At 35.1% G+C, this 17,964-nt stretch overlaps 1 protein-coding gene across 4 annotated transcripts in view; it reads left to right on the forward strand.

The window, feature by feature from the left end:
- LOC139959020 (uncharacterized) overlaps window positions 1–17,964 on the forward strand; it is a 50,792-nt gene that overhangs the window by 300 nt on the left and 32,528 nt on the right. The window contains exons 2-6 of one of the 4 annotated variants that reach the window (XM_071956526.1): window positions 2,593–2,780; window positions 6,442–6,570; window positions 13,753–13,916; window positions 15,836–16,223; window positions 16,806–16,940. In XM_071956526.1, coding sequence (XP_071812627.1) covers window positions 2,669–2,780; window positions 6,442–6,570; window positions 13,753–13,916; window positions 15,836–16,223; window positions 16,806–16,940 — 928 coding nt within the window. In that variant the 5' untranslated portion in view covers window positions 2,593–2,668. The remainder of the gene's footprint in view (window positions 1–2,592; window positions 2,781–6,441; window positions 6,571–13,752; window positions 13,917–15,835; window positions 16,224–16,805; window positions 16,941–17,964) is intronic. The other 3 variants (XM_071956528.1, XM_071956527.1, XM_071956529.1) reach the window with 3 other exon arrangements.

Below are 17,964 nucleotides of genomic sequence, written 5' to 3' on the forward strand. Positions count from 1 at the left end.
TAGAAGCAGTAACTACCTATGGCCCAAATAAAGATGAACGAGTGGATGTTCATTAGTTATGACAGGTCAGGCGAAAGTTATCCCAAGTGTCGACACATGCAGTTAGTATACAGCCACTGCCTGAAAACTTGGGCAGAGAAAAATACTTTGTCAAGCTTACTTGGATGATGTTACTATCCCAAGGGTCTACTCAAGGTTATTGGCTGAAAATAGCCATGGTTGGAAACATTTAGCATACAAATCTTGCAAATTTGATTTATTGTATTACAGAATAATCTCCAAAACAGCAACTGAAGTCTAACAGTTAGTAGGCTTAACTTCTTAACAGCCTTTTGATCTAAAAAATGACAGTTCTTTTCTCATTTTGGGTTGGTCTACGGACGTACTGAACATTATGAACTTCCATCCATCAGTACCTTTTGAGCATGCTCATAATTGTCATATATGTATCTGACTAAAGAATGCAAATATCTCTTCTCCGTTAATTTATAACATGAAAACAAATCAGAGAGGCTTTTCAAATCACAATCTTTGAAGTTTGTGTGGTAGTATTTGTACAAAATGATATTTTTAACTCATATGCACTTAATTTTCAGTGCTTGATAGTTCATGTATTATTATTATAATTATTGAAGATTTAGGGAAGCCTCGCAAATCTAACCGCTGGTTCCAGGCCGGCGGAAATCTCGCAACCCTTGCTCATTATGCATGTGCATATTCGTCCCATGGTTGAATGCACACCAGCTGGTTGCCAGCCCGAGTAATGAGCACAGCATCCTGACAACACAAGGCTGGTTATTGTTCACAAACAATGAGCAAACTTGGCCATATGACTGGATCAACTTTGACAGTTTTGACAGTCAATAGAGTGGTAGTTTATGTTGCAAATTGACTTATAAACTAAAATCCGCCACTACCAAATGTCTGAGATTCAGTACTTTATATAATTCTTGCAAATCTTCCACGTTATCAAACCTCACAAATAAAATTTCTTGGTCTCTTATGAAAGATTGTGACAATCCGCTACTCGAGAGTTCGATAAAAACAGCCTTTACCTGGGCCTATACATGATGAGCCTTGTTCAAAGGGTGGTACGTAACTATGATTTAAAAAGTGAATGAGCCATATTGCATCAAATATATGCCCCCCAAGAACTTTGGGAAACCCATATTGACATATAAGTACCAAAAGTTAAGCAAAACAATAATTAAGCTATGCCACATGTGTATGCTAACTACAAACACCATCGACCGTAACATTGATCTCTGCAGCTAACTGCGACACAATTTCAGCGAATAAACAGATGGTTAGGCTTGATTTTCCCATTGACTTTAGTGTGTTGTTAGGCTGCTTTGTGGTGAGAGATATAAGTGACTATTTGGTGAGAATTTTAATGCAAGCTTATTTGCAATTTACAGTTTCAGTTTATTTCTCCACATCGTATTGCATTGTATGAAGCAGAGAACCTTCAAGCTGCTGTATAGCTCAGCCCCAGTATGATCATGACATGTGTATAACTGACAAACTTTTCCAGAAACGTAATTGTGTCACATCATATAGTATGTGTTCTATTGGTATAATATCATTTCACTTTCGTATTGTTGTGTGCACCCTTCCCACTTCCCACACGAATATCTCAGTCATCTTTATCCATCGAGTCCTCTTGAGCCAACCAAATAACTATACCCGCTAATATAACAATTTTTAATACACCCTTCCAAGAAAACATTACCAATTGCTCAATCAGTGATACATGATATTGAAAAGGGATGTCTACGATCTACCTGGCTAAAAAAAAGTACAGATTCGCTGGAGTGCAAAAATTGCCCTACAATCAACTGATTTTTTTAACCTGTCTGGGGAGTTAAGGTCCTGTTCTTCACAAGTAGGATTATGCTTTACGCCTTCCTGTATGTTAGGTTCTGGTTCACACTAATGTGCATATGTACAAGAAGTTAGATTGTGATTTGGTTTCAGTTTTTTAGATTTTTAAATCTTAAAAATTCAGGAAACTTGTCCAAAAGGCAAAAAAAGTTTTTGTTCCCACTTGGCCGAATGAGAAAATAAGAAAGTTAGCATTTTAGATTCATGCAGTGTAAATTCACATTTCCTTATTTATTTTTCACAGAAGTTTTGCCTATGCAGAAGGATAAAATATGGCCTATAAACACACTATCTTTGTGGAACGTTTGAATACCTTTTGACTTTAAGAGAGTTATGATCTTTTGTTCAACTCTGTGTTAAATCGGCTTAGTAACAGCTTGACTGCGGCTGTGAATGTAACTGTATAGCGTGGAGGGTAGTTTGGAGACACTGTGCACTCGACTCATTATCTGCTTGTAGCTGTGCTCATTATAGCCGTGGAAAAATCCACCGGGAACTGGCGGTTAGATTTGCGAGGCTTCCCTTAATTGTTCCAAGAATTATTAAATGAAAATTGCCATGTATAAATCATTATGCATTTGGCAAATATCTTGTTTGGTTTTACTATATAGATTCCTAAACCATATAGGGACTAGATTGTTTGTTTCAATTCAAGATAGCTGATTTACAATTCAGTGTTATTTGTGGAAACCTTCTTCTATATTACAGAGAGTGATTACAAGGTAATTTAACATATATGGTATAGTAGACATCATCTCAGGTTCATTCAGTCCTAAGTTTCAGTATGGATTTTCCACTGCGGTTCTTGACATTGATTGCTGTACTGGTCCATACTTCAGTGACTCAGACTCCAGTAACGACTAGTACCACTCCGATACCAACAGAAGTCAATGAATGTGAGTGCACCTCTTTATTCATATTGTCATGATGTTTATTAAAATTATTTGTAAGTCACAATTAAATGAAGAAAAAGATAAGAGATAAAATTTCACACTAATTTTGACCTTGAGTCATTCAAATTAGCCTCCCTTAGGCTAAATTAACCCATTGCTGAAGAAGCCCCTGAAGGCGTGAAGAATTTTGTTGATCTAGAAGAGCCTTTTGGTAATGAAAATGTACCAAAATATTATTTTTGTTTTTGTAAGTAAGCAGTGCCAATATTTTTTCATTTTAGCAGAAGCATTTGTTGAAAATACAAACAATAATGTGCCATGCATGTTCTTGATAAATTGTTAAAACTGTAGTTAAAAATTTATTCAATTTGTTGAGAACCATTCCAATACTGGAATTTGGTAATGAGAAATGCACAGAGGATCCATTTATAACTTTTGCTGGAAAGTAGTTAATTGTTTGCGTAAAATGTTGGCTCCCTCATAAGAGATTGCATTGCAATTATTAAAAACAGAATCTGATCAAACTTTGTATTTTTTCCATTTCATTTCCAAACACATTAACTACAGAGCAATATGGCCCAGAGTAAAGTTTGCTTACAAATTTATGATATTTACGCATAAAGACACGGTGGCTTATGAATCTTGTTATTCTGTAGGGCATTACAAAATGAGGAACTTTATTTGCAATTACATGGTCATTACTTGTCTAGCAATTGTCCAGTCATCCTACTGCTCCTACTTTCTAGTCCATTTTGTTAAACTGTTTTTTCCTAACTGTGTTTGTTTGCTTTGTATAGGCTGGTTCTCAAAATGCAGTGTATTGCTGCACAGTGAAAGTGTGCATATTTCTTATCTTGATTATCAATGCCAACAAATTTGGGAAATTTGCACCCAATTTATTATTATATTCATTTTTCTTCATTTCATGGATCTGTTTTAAGTCCAGAATGAACATGAATAAAATGTGCCTGCGTTTGTCCTTCCTTTCCTTCATTTCTCCCACTTTTGATCTCCCTTTTCTACTGTTTCATTTGTTACATTTGTCCATTTTTTCCCTTTTGTAGTTGGGCAATTCCATGGTAACGGAAGGACATTGGGACTAATTTTCTGACATTTAAACAAGTATATCATGAATATCCCCATTAATTACAACAAATAATTGTCATCATTGACTAGCTATAACTACGTACTTCAATTTTCACATATTTTTTTTTCCACAAACCCTTCCTATTTTTGAAATATGAATATTAATGAGGTCGGTAACGGAAAGACAGCAAACGGACAAGGGTTTTCACAGGTCTTGAGTTTATTGTAAAACTCTGTGAATTCTATGGAGTAATATTATTTTAGAGATGAGAAATGTTATCCCAATACTGTTTCCTATACTGTACCACTTTCCATTCTGAAATTATTGCTTTGGTTTTCTAGAAATATTGTGCTAATTAAAGTTAAATTTGGTAACGGAAGGACGGTAACGGAAGGACAAAATGTCCACTCAGTTACAGTGTGCAAAGAAGAGTATATCACAATGTTGACACAATAATATAATTGTTAGAACCAACATTCCAGTGTGAACTATAACAATGTATTGACCATCAAAAGCAAAAATATGGAAGTTATTTCTAATTATCAACTAATCACATTATGTTAATTAACTGTAGGTCAATAACTGAAAAAGTGAAACTGAAAAAGTTGAAGCATCTATCACTATATTCAACTGAATTTATTCTAAAATGATAATTAACTGAGGCTGAAGTCCTACTACTTTAGAAATAATCACCTGCTTATTAATGGGAAGTGATTGTATCTAAAAGTACAAACAAACAGTAGTTTTTAACTGTAAATTTGTTTTTTCTACATGAGTATCTAGAAACAATATTTCAGTTATCAACTACAGTATCACATGGAGGCAGTTAAACATGGGTTCATTTATTTCATTCCTAAAGCAGAGGTTCCTGATCTTCAATTCTTTGTTAATAATGGGAGCATAATTTTAGCATAATTTTGATGTCACACACGTGACCAAAATAACGCAAAAGTTTTCATAAAAAGTAACTGATGTGCCTTATGATGTCCACACTTGATATGCAACCGTTCTTGGTGCACACTGTTAGTTCTGCAAAATATCCAGTCAAGTAATTATTCCTACAATGAATTCATAGCCTCTTATTAGTCCTCACACATGTGACCGATGATCACGTGTGTGACATTTGTGCATGAAAATGCAGAATGTCACACACGTGACCCAACAATGTCACACACGTGACCCTCCAAATCATGGCAGTAAAACTGTATTAAAGTAATTCCTATGGAATATCAACATCAGTGCTGTTCTGTGGTCATTACTAGAGTCAACATTTGCACTGAAAATTGCATACGCACAATGAAAATTCAGAATGTCACACACGTTACCCAACAATGTCACACACGTGACCAGATTTTTTTTACCTTATGTAGTATTATGCTAATTTTAAGAAGTGAAATATTGAGGTGAAATGTCTTGTAAGAATAGAAACACATTAAGGTAGAAACATGAGAAATTAGGGTTATTCAGCCCTGTTAGAAACTGAGGAATTTGCCAATGTTTTTTTGAGCAAAATAGCCAGTTTCATTTCACGTCACACACATGACCGACCTTTATATGACCTCTGCCAGCACATGAATGTTCTGATTTTGGCTAAGCAATATATGGTTTTGTAAAATAATCCCCTAGTGCATACTTAAGTACTAAAATCAACCTTACTTTCTTTACCTAAAAGTAGTTACTTAGTGGTAAAGTGCAAATCTCCTCATTTTTCAGTCACACACGTGACCGAGAATGGCTCTACCATGGAATTGCCCCTTACAGTAGTAGATATAAACATCACTCTCAGAATCAACAACTCCCACAGGATGCTGTATACAATATATATATGTATGCATGCAATGATATTTACTTTTAATCATAGGCAAATGACTCAATTATCTGACTGGAAAAACAAAATTGTCCTTCCGTTACTGTCCTTCCGTTACCAAAATGGTAACGGAAAGACAGGTTTTAATCAATCATAATGAACAAACGAAGAGGACCAGGGTGAAAATAATTATTTCATTTTGTTGGCCAATCTAAACTTGCTTTGAAGATGAACTTTCATTTTAATCATGCTGCAACTTTTCCTGAAAAACTAAAAAAAGTTATATTTTCGGTAACGGAAGGACATTTCAAATGGCAAAAATACCGAAGGGCACTGAAGCGGAACCAATGAGGAAAAGGGGCGAAAATATTATCCATTCAGTTTTCCATGATCTATACTCTCACATGGTAGTGGCTGATATCATTCATATACTCGCTATCAATAGCAGTGACCAATAGTTTTTATTACCAATCATCCAATTTTCTGTATCAACTCATGAATATTCAATTACCCATATATTTCCATTCCAAAATGCATGAAAATTGCATTTCTGAACCTGATTCTGGAAAATATGGACTCTTAGCTTTCATTTGACACCAAATTTACTATTGTCACACACTTTTAATTTTTTGGGTATCATGTCCACTTTCTCATGGAATTGCCCAGTTATAAAAGTACAAAAGTTATGCTGTAAGATATACTGTAAGGCATCATCCCCTACATTTATTTCTAATTTACAATAACAGTTATTCATGCTTCATTAATGTTAGTCTGTGAGCCAGCCGGCCAATCTGGTCCAGGAGTCAGATGTAACACAACAGGTCTGTGCATCCCATTGGCAGCTATATGTGATAACCATGACAACTGCGGTGATGGGGAGGATGAATTGCAGTGTCCCGGTAAGTACAGACATATTCAGTTTACATTGATTTCAGTGAAGCTTCTTTATAGTGACAGAAATATTATTAAATATTGATAAAATAAGTACAAAATTATTGTTGACCACTTTACATTTTGTATGGTATATATGCAAATAACTCAAAGCAATGTATGCTTTATTGTTTCTGTACATGACTGCATTTATCTTGCATGGTCTATAAAGGAGGTCATCTTTAGCTGATTTTTTTTTCAGAACAAATGCTTGTATACTATTACTAATTGCTATAATTTCCTATTGAAAAATATACATGCAGTGGTTGCTAGTATTATTGTATGTTCAATACTGTTCATGTAGGCTGTTGTAGTGTAATATTATGGATTATATTTAATTGATGCTATAACATTCCTTGAAGTTCCTTAGGTACTATGGATTTTTGGTCTCTGTCTTAATGAGTACAAGAACCCTATATGCTTTTCTGTGAAGTTCAATGATCAAAGTCTGAAAAATTGAAAATGAATCACAAAGCCAACTTAGACAACAAGCCCAAGTTGGGCGAGATCCATATTTAACGATTCCCTCCACCTGACACTATACACAGAGTTCTATTGTGTAATATTATAGTGTGTAATATGTTGAATTCAAAGGGATATACTTTAGAAAAGTACATTAGTATTCGGTTTTGAGCTTGTACACAGTCCAAAAGTTGCATTAGTACTCCCATGGTACTTGATGAGGACAAATAAATAATTCTTACTGCTGGAAAGTCAATACCCATAAAACTGCAGTTTCAAGCTGAACTTGTGAACATGCTTGAAGATAGAGTCATATTCCAGTACAACCAGACAGTGCATGAGGGAAACTAAATTTATATGATAGTAATATGAGCAGAACATGTATTCTATATAAATGTATATACAAATATAAAGATAGATAAATATATCTATACGTATATATATTGATACACATGTATATAGATCTATTTATACCATTAAATCCTGCCTTTGGTCGACATCTGTTAAAAGTTAACATTTGGTGGACAAAAGTTGTATATATATATCTGTGAAAACATGTGTAATTGAGTTAATGAATGCCAAAGGCACACTTCTATGGGACCCCTTTGCCATTCCTTCATCTGTATTTTTTACTACATAGTCGGTTAGAGATATACACTTTTTGGGCCTTGATAGATGTCCACTTAGCGTATTTTATATAAATTGTGTATGATAGGGGGTCTTTGTATATATGTCTACATTAAGTCATTTCTAAGGGACAGTATATGTTTACTTAAAACCCTCATTTCGAGTGGACAAACATATATCTTCATAAAACTAATGGAAAAGTTGTGGTTGTAAAGAGATTTGACTAATTCTAACCAAGATCTGGACATTAAGGTTAATCATCGACCCTTTGATTGAATACCTTCTGTTGGACTACTACCAACCGAAATTGAATCACCTCACCACAAATGATGTGCAAATGATGTGCTGAAATTGCATTTAATAGTTTATATCTTAACATGAATTTGTTAGAAAGACAGAAGCGTCATTCTTCAAACGGAATGTTGCAAATTAATATATGGAAATAGCTGAAAATAAATATAGCAATTAGTAACTAATATAAATTTATGCTGTATTTTTAAAGGACTACGCACTTGTCCAGGTGTGTTGGAGGAAGTTGTGGTGAACTTGGTCCTTCCTCGAATTTCAAGGGATGAGGCCACTATATGTTGGACCCATTTTTTAAAAGGATCGTAGAATGTCTGAGACGTAAGATGTTAGGGGAAATAATTTCACTCGTGAGGTCTAGAGGAGCGAACTTTGTAACTCCTCCTCATCCCTCTGTGAATAATGTACAAAATGGTTTTAAGCAGACTGTTTGCCAATAAAATCATCTGAAATTACATCTTAGCCTGCTAAGGCAGAAATTTTCCAAAATAAACTTGTAGTGATTCCTGTGCACTCAGTTCCACAAAAAAGTTCTTTCACTAGTAAGTGGTTTATAATTAGTGAAAAATAGTCTTCATACGTTGCTTGTTATCAAAATGACAACCACAATAACATGATGTTTGATTAATTTTAGGGAAGGAAATGTGTTTTGGTATTTTCTTTTTATATATTCCTAAAGTTTCAAACTTCAGTCTGTGAATAGTGACCAGTCGTAACTGCGATGGTGATGGTTTGGTCCTAACTGAGATAACAGGGAAATTGCACATATTGTTGATAATGGATTCCACACTTTATTCAACATAAACAGAACTTCACTGCCATCATTCTAAGACCATCTAGACGAAGGATGGGCTTTGAATGTTATGAGCATGGTTGATGGTATTGATTGCAGAAATATTGAGCAATATTCCGCATGTCAATTTCTTCTAAGTCGTAAATGGAGAGTGGATTTTTCGATGTGGCAAGGATTTCCCAAAGTTGCAGGTTGACTCATTGAAATTTTTTCCGAGGATTGCTATGCACAATATTGGGCTCATGAAACGATACTATGTTATAAATACCATACACACACACAAAACACGAGAAACCAAACATTAAAGTAGGTCCTGTCTAAATTGCAAACAAAATTATATTGCTTCCTCTAAGAAAAAAGCAAGCATACCATGCAAAAGTAAAACAAGGAAGGCAGACAGACCATGCAAACAACCTTTCTTATTTTTTTTGAAACAACAAAACAACAGTCATAATAAGAAATTCAAGGCAGTTGAAGTTTGAAATACCTACAGAATACCTCCACTTTTTCTTAAGTCAAAAACATGAGTGTGAATTACATCTTGATCTCAGTGAGCTTGAATCGAGGGAGAAATATATTTCTTAGTTAAGTTGACTAGCCTAATTAAGAGCTCTCCTATGGTGAGGAATGGCAACAAGTAGCTGTTATCATTTCTACTATTTCCAGTTTTTGACTTATGACATGCACACAGCCTTCCCCCCCACCCCCTGACAATTGAGTTGCAATGTATCCAAGTTTTACATGTTTTTTTTTCACAAAAGTGTAAAAATTGTGCACCAAGTGGCTCCATTGGGGTTTTTATGTTTGAAAAATCTCCAGGCTCTGAGGGGAAATGTACGATCCTCAGAACCCCCTTACACCACGTACACGAGACATGCTGCGTTAACTCGCGGAGGTACACATTCAAACATTCCCAAAGAAAATCATGCGTATACCCATAGAGAAGAATGTTCCAATCTCATTATAGTATATATTCAATCTAAGGAAGATTAGAGGAACTATGCCATCAGGATGTCGGTACAAGAAATCTAAGATAATAGGCAGTCGACCATATTGGGGGCAATGCAGAATATATTGGATGCACCACAAGGTTTTGAAGCAGTCTACTTATTCTGGCTGGAGTTCCTTCTAGAGTGCTGTTTTGGCTCACCCCTGTGATGTAGGAGTATAAGATCACACTGATAAAATGGAAATATATCCCTTACTGGATATGATATGGATCGAAGATTAAAAATTGTCTCTTTGAGGAACTATGCCATCAGGATGTCAGTACAAGAGATCTAAGAAAATCGGCAGTCGACCACATTGGGGGCAATGCAGAATATATGTCGTTTATGCAACACAAGGTTTTGAAGTGCCAGTCTATTTATTCTGGCTGGAGTTCCTTCTAGAGTGGTGTTTTTGGCTCACCCCTGTGATGTCAGAGTATAAGACAACACTGATAAAATGGAAATATATCCCTTATATATCCCTAAGTGCCAAGTAACTTTGCACTCACATGTTGCCTAGAGTAGCTGACATTAAGACCCAGCATGAACTGTCACTTTTCAGAGACAAGAAATGAAAATATTTATATTATGAAACTCAAAACATAAATTTTCTTTTAAGTTGGCTTGTTCAATTTAAAACAATTACAAGGCAGTGAAAGTTAATTTTTAAATAACCATACTGAAACCTACCAAATTAATTTATATAATCCCAATTGATAACAGAGAATTAATATTGCCTCTTATGCAAGACCAAGAATGAAAATGCTTAAAATATGCAGCTCCAGATATAAGTTTAAAAAAATATTATTTTTTTTCTACAACATAACTTCTGGAAGTACCATCAAGCAGTTTGGTTTAACATCTTGGCAGTAGGAAATACAATGATAGAGAAACAAACTTAACCTTCTTGAAAGTGAGTTAGAAACTTGACAATGCAAATTGGGGATGTATATGATCACTTTGCATTAAAATGTGCATTGTAAGTTATATATTACAGCCTGTCTTTTATATGGTTGTGGACATAACCCCCTGTAGAAATTATGCTAATTTCATGTCAAGAGTATGGACTACATATCTGTGAGGCATTAAGTTTTATTAATGTTTGTGTCAACTGCTTCACTAGTGTATGATACAACTACTCTAAAATTCAATTGCTATTAAAAGCTTTGCAATGAAGATATACCTATCAAACTTTTCTGTGAAACACAAAAAACATGAAGTCTTCTTAATGACCCAATTTGAAATCACTATTTTATATGTCATTGAACTTCAACACGTGGTTAATGGTTGAAGACCACATGCTTAACAGGCGGTAGTTAGACGCAAAGTTGATAGCGCACTCCGGAACAAGGAAAAGTATTTCCATTGTGTGATATGTACCTATGTGTGGTCGCAAATATTGCTCAAACAATACGTGGACATGAAATTGTCGACGTAATGTAGAAGTCCACGAAATATCTCAATTTTTAAAATGGAATTTGCCTTGTCCAACATACGAAGACAGCATAATGCAATTGGCTTTATTTTAATAGTAAATACATTAAACTGCCAAAAATTCCACTAACTTAAAACTGATATGTTCTGGTAATGATCAAACCTGCAAGGTTTAGGGGGCTTCACCTCTTAATTCCCATCAGCTTTAGATCATTCACACTCTTTGCCCTCCTTTTCCCATATTACTACTAACATGGGATGTTAAATGGCAGTCCTAGGAGCAGAAATGGGTGCAATGACATGCCTGCCTTATAATTCTCTGGTCATATTAATATCCAAAAGAATAGGCTCAATATAAAATCTAGTGTTCATTTTTGATCGTCGAACACATGGAAGTGGTTTCAAAAGAGCTTTTGTTGGCTTCCTACTACTTTGGATTCACGAAGGTCAACTGTTAAAGTTTGTTGTATGTTCTTGTGGAGACCTTGCAAGTGTTTGCCATCAAACACAATCCCATAAAAATACTATATCTATAGGCTAATTTTATTTGAAATTTAGGCACAAAGGCATTCCTTGAAGAAATTCCACTCAAAATTGATCATGACAAGTGCAAAGTTCAATAATGCAGCCATGAAATAAAAATTCTTTAAACTTGAAGATAGCTAGGTTATAGACAAAACTTTGTGGTACATATGTATGTAAGTATGTATGCATTTCCTCCTGCAAGCAGGAATATGAATAAAAAATAAATAAATGTATAATTTTTCTCAGCTGGTTCATCAGTTTATATATTTGTATTAAGGTTTATGAGGAACGATAAATATATAGAGTGAAAAAACGTACCTGACATGCCTATGATAACACTGCTCACCATTTTGTATTTATTGAAAAAATTTACATTCAGCATTTAACATTCAACATTTATTAGCTGCCCACAAAAGTGGCCAAAGGGTATAGCTATATTTATGTATGGGCTACTGCAGAATCTATACTCATGCAATACCTTACTTGATTGCTGATCATATGAACCCATAACTAGTTTGACTCAAATTGTTGGCAATATGTACAATGGTAAAGTGCCGATGCCTCAAAGTTTGGAACTTAAACATACCGGCCTAAAATAGTCTGCAATTTATATACAGGATTTCCTTCATGCTTAGAAGGAAGTTGTATTGTAAATGGAACATACATTTATTATCAAAAGGTCTGGGTTATGCACATCTTTGCAGATTAGGAAATCCTGTGTGCACTTCTGACAGTAACCGGAACTTCCTTCACAGAAAAAGTGCAGAACAACTCTCTAGTATAGCCCGGAATGATGAGAAAGGCAACTTTGTCGTAGTGATATCATCTTTTCATTGTCATAGATGTTACTTCCTTCATTGCAACCCTTAGTAATGACGAGCTATGCTTTAAAAGTTATGTATCTCTTAACACTGCAGTTTATAATCAGCCTTGAAAGTTAATTGTCAGGACAAAACTTTGGAGAGATATTTTGCAGAAGTCAGTGATCTTAGACAGTGGGGGAGCTAGGGGTATTGGTCAGGAGGGGCGAGAATGGTCTGCAGGGGCACTTCCGACACTATCTAAGCAGAGCGCCACCACAGGTTGGCGCGTAGCGTACAGAAATTTTTTGAGTAAAGATACTCCCTTGATCGCCGGAAATGACCCTTTCCGGGCCTGGCTAATTTGCAGATAAACGAAGAATAAATAGGTGTCATCGCCAAATTACACCAACAAAATGTTACAAATGTCAATAGGAAGATGAGAGTGCAATAAAAAAGTCAATAATCGCGAATAAGTGACTGTAAGGCCGGACGCTCTGCCACTGACCTTAGAGAATTATTGACCATCCATTGCCTATTGATCATCCAAATAATCATCTACAATTCATTAACATGCGGTTGAAAGAAGACCGAAATGAGAAATAAAATCATTGCAAATTTTAGTTAATGTGAACTTAAATTTTTTGATTGTTTTATTCGTTACAGGTAAAGACGTTATCATTTGAAGCCTTACATCTCTGTATATGTATTCAACTCTCAGGGTTAAATCCTGGGCCAGCTTAACACCCTCTGGTTCCTTATAGGTTCCATATATGCTTCCCACTCCCCTATAAGCTGAGAATTTTCGGGCACCTACTGAAAGAAAAATAAATTGCAATGTGTTTTTCAATGGTTAAAAACTGATATTATTATGATCATCGTTATTGTAACAACTTCCCCAAAAGTTATAACCAACATGGAAGGGTTATAACACGGCAAATGATTGTATGTAATTGTTATGTGATGTAATAACCTATGGATGCCTATATGATATGCACATTAACATAAAAAAAATTGGTTATATTTTTCGAGCAAGTCGTTACAGCCCCTCCCAAGTCAAGTTGGGCTCCTATGCAGCTATGCTGACAGATCTTAGGATGAATAAACAAAAGATGGCTGTGGTACATGAGACTGGTTAGTTGCAGGCCAATGGCTGCTGTCACAAAATGTTCTGAAAAATTTCCTTTAATTATCCTCTTTTGCTTGGAATTTCAGAGAGTGAAGATTGTGTTAATAGGAAGAATTTAGCAGACCAGATTGTAGAAGTATGTCCTTTAGACCGGCGTGTGTTAGAAGGTCAACCAGACAATAATCTAAATGACACATGGATCTTTGAACAACCTGAATTTGATTCCAACAAAACAGAATACATTGTAGAGGTATTATTACATCTTGTTATATATATATTAAAGAAACTTTTAACCTGTTGTTTCTGGATTTCAGTGCTTTAGAAATGTATTCATTGTTGTTAACATTATTATTATTAATACACAGTGGCTCTGCTTTTGTGTCCATGGTAACATAATTCCTAATGTTAACTACAAGTACATGCTTCTTCATCATTGTTTCTTAATTTGTGAATATGTATAGTTTGTACAGTTTCTTGTTATTGGAGACGGTGTGTTGAAATGTCTATACAACTCTTGATAATTTGAATGATCCTATTGGCCAGTAATAGTACATGCTCTGTGTATGCAATGCTGTGTGTTAGACACTTTTTCTTGAAACTATATGAATCGATCATTTGTTGCATCCTATTTATAAGGTTAGGTTGCTCCAATGTCAGTTCCAGCTATAGGCAAGCTTGTTTTCACTAATGCTCTGTATTCCTGACACTCAGCCAAGGATTCAGAGTTTCTTTCTGTTGGAGAAAATGTAATATTGCATTACTTGATCGTAAATGTGACCTAGCTAAATCTTTTGTCCGTTGGTCAAGTAAGATTCAGTATGTAGGTCTACTACATGTGGACTTCAGCTGATTAACTTAATGATTCATTTAAAGAAAAAAGCATGTGGAGATGTTAATAGGAGACATAACTAATCTAAAGTGGTAAATACTTTTTTAAACCACAGCACATTCACCAAACTTTGTCTGTTTTTAGGGGATATATTTTCTTATACATGCATGACTCATATGACTGGAATGAGCCAACTACATCTCAAATCACATCACAGAAGCCAATTGATCTTGAACCTCTAATTAAGAATATAGCCTAATTGGAATTACATCTAACGAACCGGCCACTGTTATAGACAATACCAAGATTAAAATACACTTTCACTTTGTGTTACAAAATATGGCCAAAGTAAAGAAGTTTCACTTTCTGATTGCACTTTTATTATTTAACTACAGATAAGACAAAATAGCGACCACCTCAATTCTCAAAACATGATCTTTCCAAATTAAATTCCTCAGATGTGAAAATGAAACAAAATATCTGTAATTATAAGGCATGACACTTTCACTAATAAACTGTCTAGTGTTAGGTTAATTCCCATTAATGCATTAGATCACAGACATCTGTACTAGCTAGCTACAGTAGGATACTTCAGAAACAATCATGGTCAAATAACTTGTTACTGTTTTTATTGCCAGGGTTTGTACTGTCTGATTACAAAGTAAGAGCAAACATAGAGTAACCTTGCCAACTTCAAATTTGAGGCACATTATGTACCTTCCATACTCCATTCCAACCCTATCTGCTTCAATTACTGAGTAAATGATAAGTTAATACAGAATTTGACTCTACTTATATCAAAATAAAACATTAAAAAAAAAGTGCCAGAAATCTTCTCTACAGCTGTATTCCGATTTTCATGATATTCATCAGCTTAAAATATGTTGATTTTTGAACATGCTAACTGAATGATGACATCCCCCTGCAGCTGTGCATGGTCTATATGTTAATGGTTATTTATTGTTTTATAAATTCTAATAACTCCACCAAAACATGCTCTGTTATCACCAAATAAACAACAGGTCATGATCGGATGTAAGGTAGTCAACAGTAACATGATTAAAGCACTGTTATAGCTATTAAAGACCATGAGAGTGATATGTTTTTACATAGAGTCTGACAATTTAGGAACTGAAATCCAAATGTAGTTTAGTTTCTTTAACCTCGGAACATTAATTAGTTTAAATCATCATTCCTCAAGTGCGATACAAACACAACCTGGACTACAAAGGTAAAATTTATGGTTGAAAGTTTTAGCAGTTGAAAAACAAGTTTCAGTTCATTGCATTCTTCATTCTTTTTGATGCCACTTTAATAACTGTTAAATTGTTTCTCTATAGGTGACCCTGAATATGTCTCAACTATATATCACTGAACCAGCTTTATTCCAGTTGATCATTTCCAGTGACCTGTCTAGCAACTCAATCATCAGAGTTTTACTTACAAACTCTTCAAGTCTGATCCAAACAAGGCCATTAGCAGCTCCCCTTTACTTTGACCCTTCAGTAACAGCTTCCCTGCAGCTTCTTAAAATAGATCAATTCTCTCCAGAGGTCCTTTCTGGAGCACTTTCTTTAACTCTTGGTTCTGGAGAATGTGAGTCTGCAACTCTTAGTTGTTTACATCTTGTTGGAGAAGCTGTTGCATGGATGGAAGACAGTAGCTGTTCTGGAAATCTGGGCGATGCCATCTATGTGGATCTCTATCTACCCGTTGAAATATGTCAATGTAAGCAACAAGAACAAACATTTAACTTCATACTTGTCAAAATAAAAAGTCTTTAGAAGTATATTCCCATCTTCAAGTCACACATGCACCTGATAATTCTCCATTTTTCAGGGGGTTATGAAAACTTATGAAGGAAATATCAGAAAGGCATCTGACTTAGTTACTTTCAGTTTGGGAATTAGAAATTGTGACGGTCAAAAACGAAACAGAGATAAAAAAAAAAGGAAAGAACAAAGGCAGCATAACAACAGATGTTGGTATCTTTTTAACAAATCAATCTTTGAATTAAAGTGTACATACCGTACTATATGGATGCAGTTACAAAGCGTTTTACCAAAGAGAAAGAATAAAAACAGCTATAACTGTTGGTATGTTTTTATCGTTTCATAGGCCAGTGTACTGTGAAGAATTTGCTGAGAGGAGCATTATATTGAACACATTAACCATGATAGTTTACTCATTTGTTGCAGTTACTAAATACAACTAGCAGATATCAACTGCTTAATTTATTGTGAACAATATAAAAGAAATAACTAAAAACTCTTGATACATCCTTATAAACGATGTGTTTATTGTTCTCAGCTGCAGTGCTACCAGAATGTTCTGCAGGTGAATCTCCTTGCAGATCAGGGATTTGTGTTCCAAACACTGTTTTTTGTGATGGATACGATGATTGTGGAGATTTAAGTGATGAGGTTGACGTGACTTGCCAGCCAGGTGGGTACTGATGATTAGTATCTTCAAAATTAAAACAATAAACCTGCTCACCATGCTTGAAGATAAGTTTAACATACTTTATGTAAATTATTATACTCAATATTAACACCTTTTTCTCTCAATTTTCAATACTGTCAATCATAGGCGTAGGCGCCCAATTTGATGGGGGGGGGGGGGCTGTAAAGGCTTGCCCGAAAAATATAACCAACATTTTTCGTGCGTCAACATGCTAATGTGCATATAGGCATGGATCGGTTATTGCATTGCATGCCAAGAACATACAATCATTTGCCGTGTTATTACCTTTCCATATTGGTTAGAATTATTGGGGAAGTCGTTACAATAATAATGATGATAATAATATAAGTTTAACCATTGTAAAACACATTGCAAATTATTCTTCTTTCAGTAGGTGCCCGAAAAATTCCCATCATATTGCCCGAATTTTCACAAAAAAATTTTGGTTGGGGGACTGCAGCCCCCCAGCCCCCCCCCCCCCCCCCCCCCCGCCTCCTACGCCTATGCTACCAAGCTGGATAATCTTCAAGGGTTATGCCTATAAGGTCAGTATGCTAGTACCAGTGTGTAATGGATATAAATAAGAATCGTCACTATGGGTCGATCTCAGTCTGTGTACTGACATTATAAATAAGTACAAAAGAATCGCAGAGTTGTCAGTATTGCTGTGGCATAGCCAACCAAATTACCGACTGAATCGATCGGATAAGAAAAAAACCAGCTCCAACCAAAAACCAACTCAAGGTCTGTAGAACCCATTTATTCCCACCACTGCCTGAATTAATCTTTGAAAGTCTATGAAATTCAAGGAGCAGAACTTGATGGTACCAATATATCACCATGGAAATGCAAAGATTAAGATTCTCAAACATTATAAACATAGATAGATTACAAAACTATACATAAAATGATTCAGACTGAGTGTTTTCATTGTCTGACTTTTATTTAAACATTTCAGAAGATATCCATAACTTTGTGTCACTATATATATTTTAAATAATTAAAT

This window comes from Apostichopus japonicus, chromosome 18, assembly GCF_037975245.1.
Source record: "Apostichopus japonicus isolate 1M-3 chromosome 18, ASM3797524v1, whole genome shotgun sequence".
In the NCBI taxonomy this organism is placed as follows: domain Eukaryota; kingdom Metazoa; phylum Echinodermata; class Holothuroidea; order Aspidochirotida; family Stichopodidae; genus Apostichopus; species Apostichopus japonicus.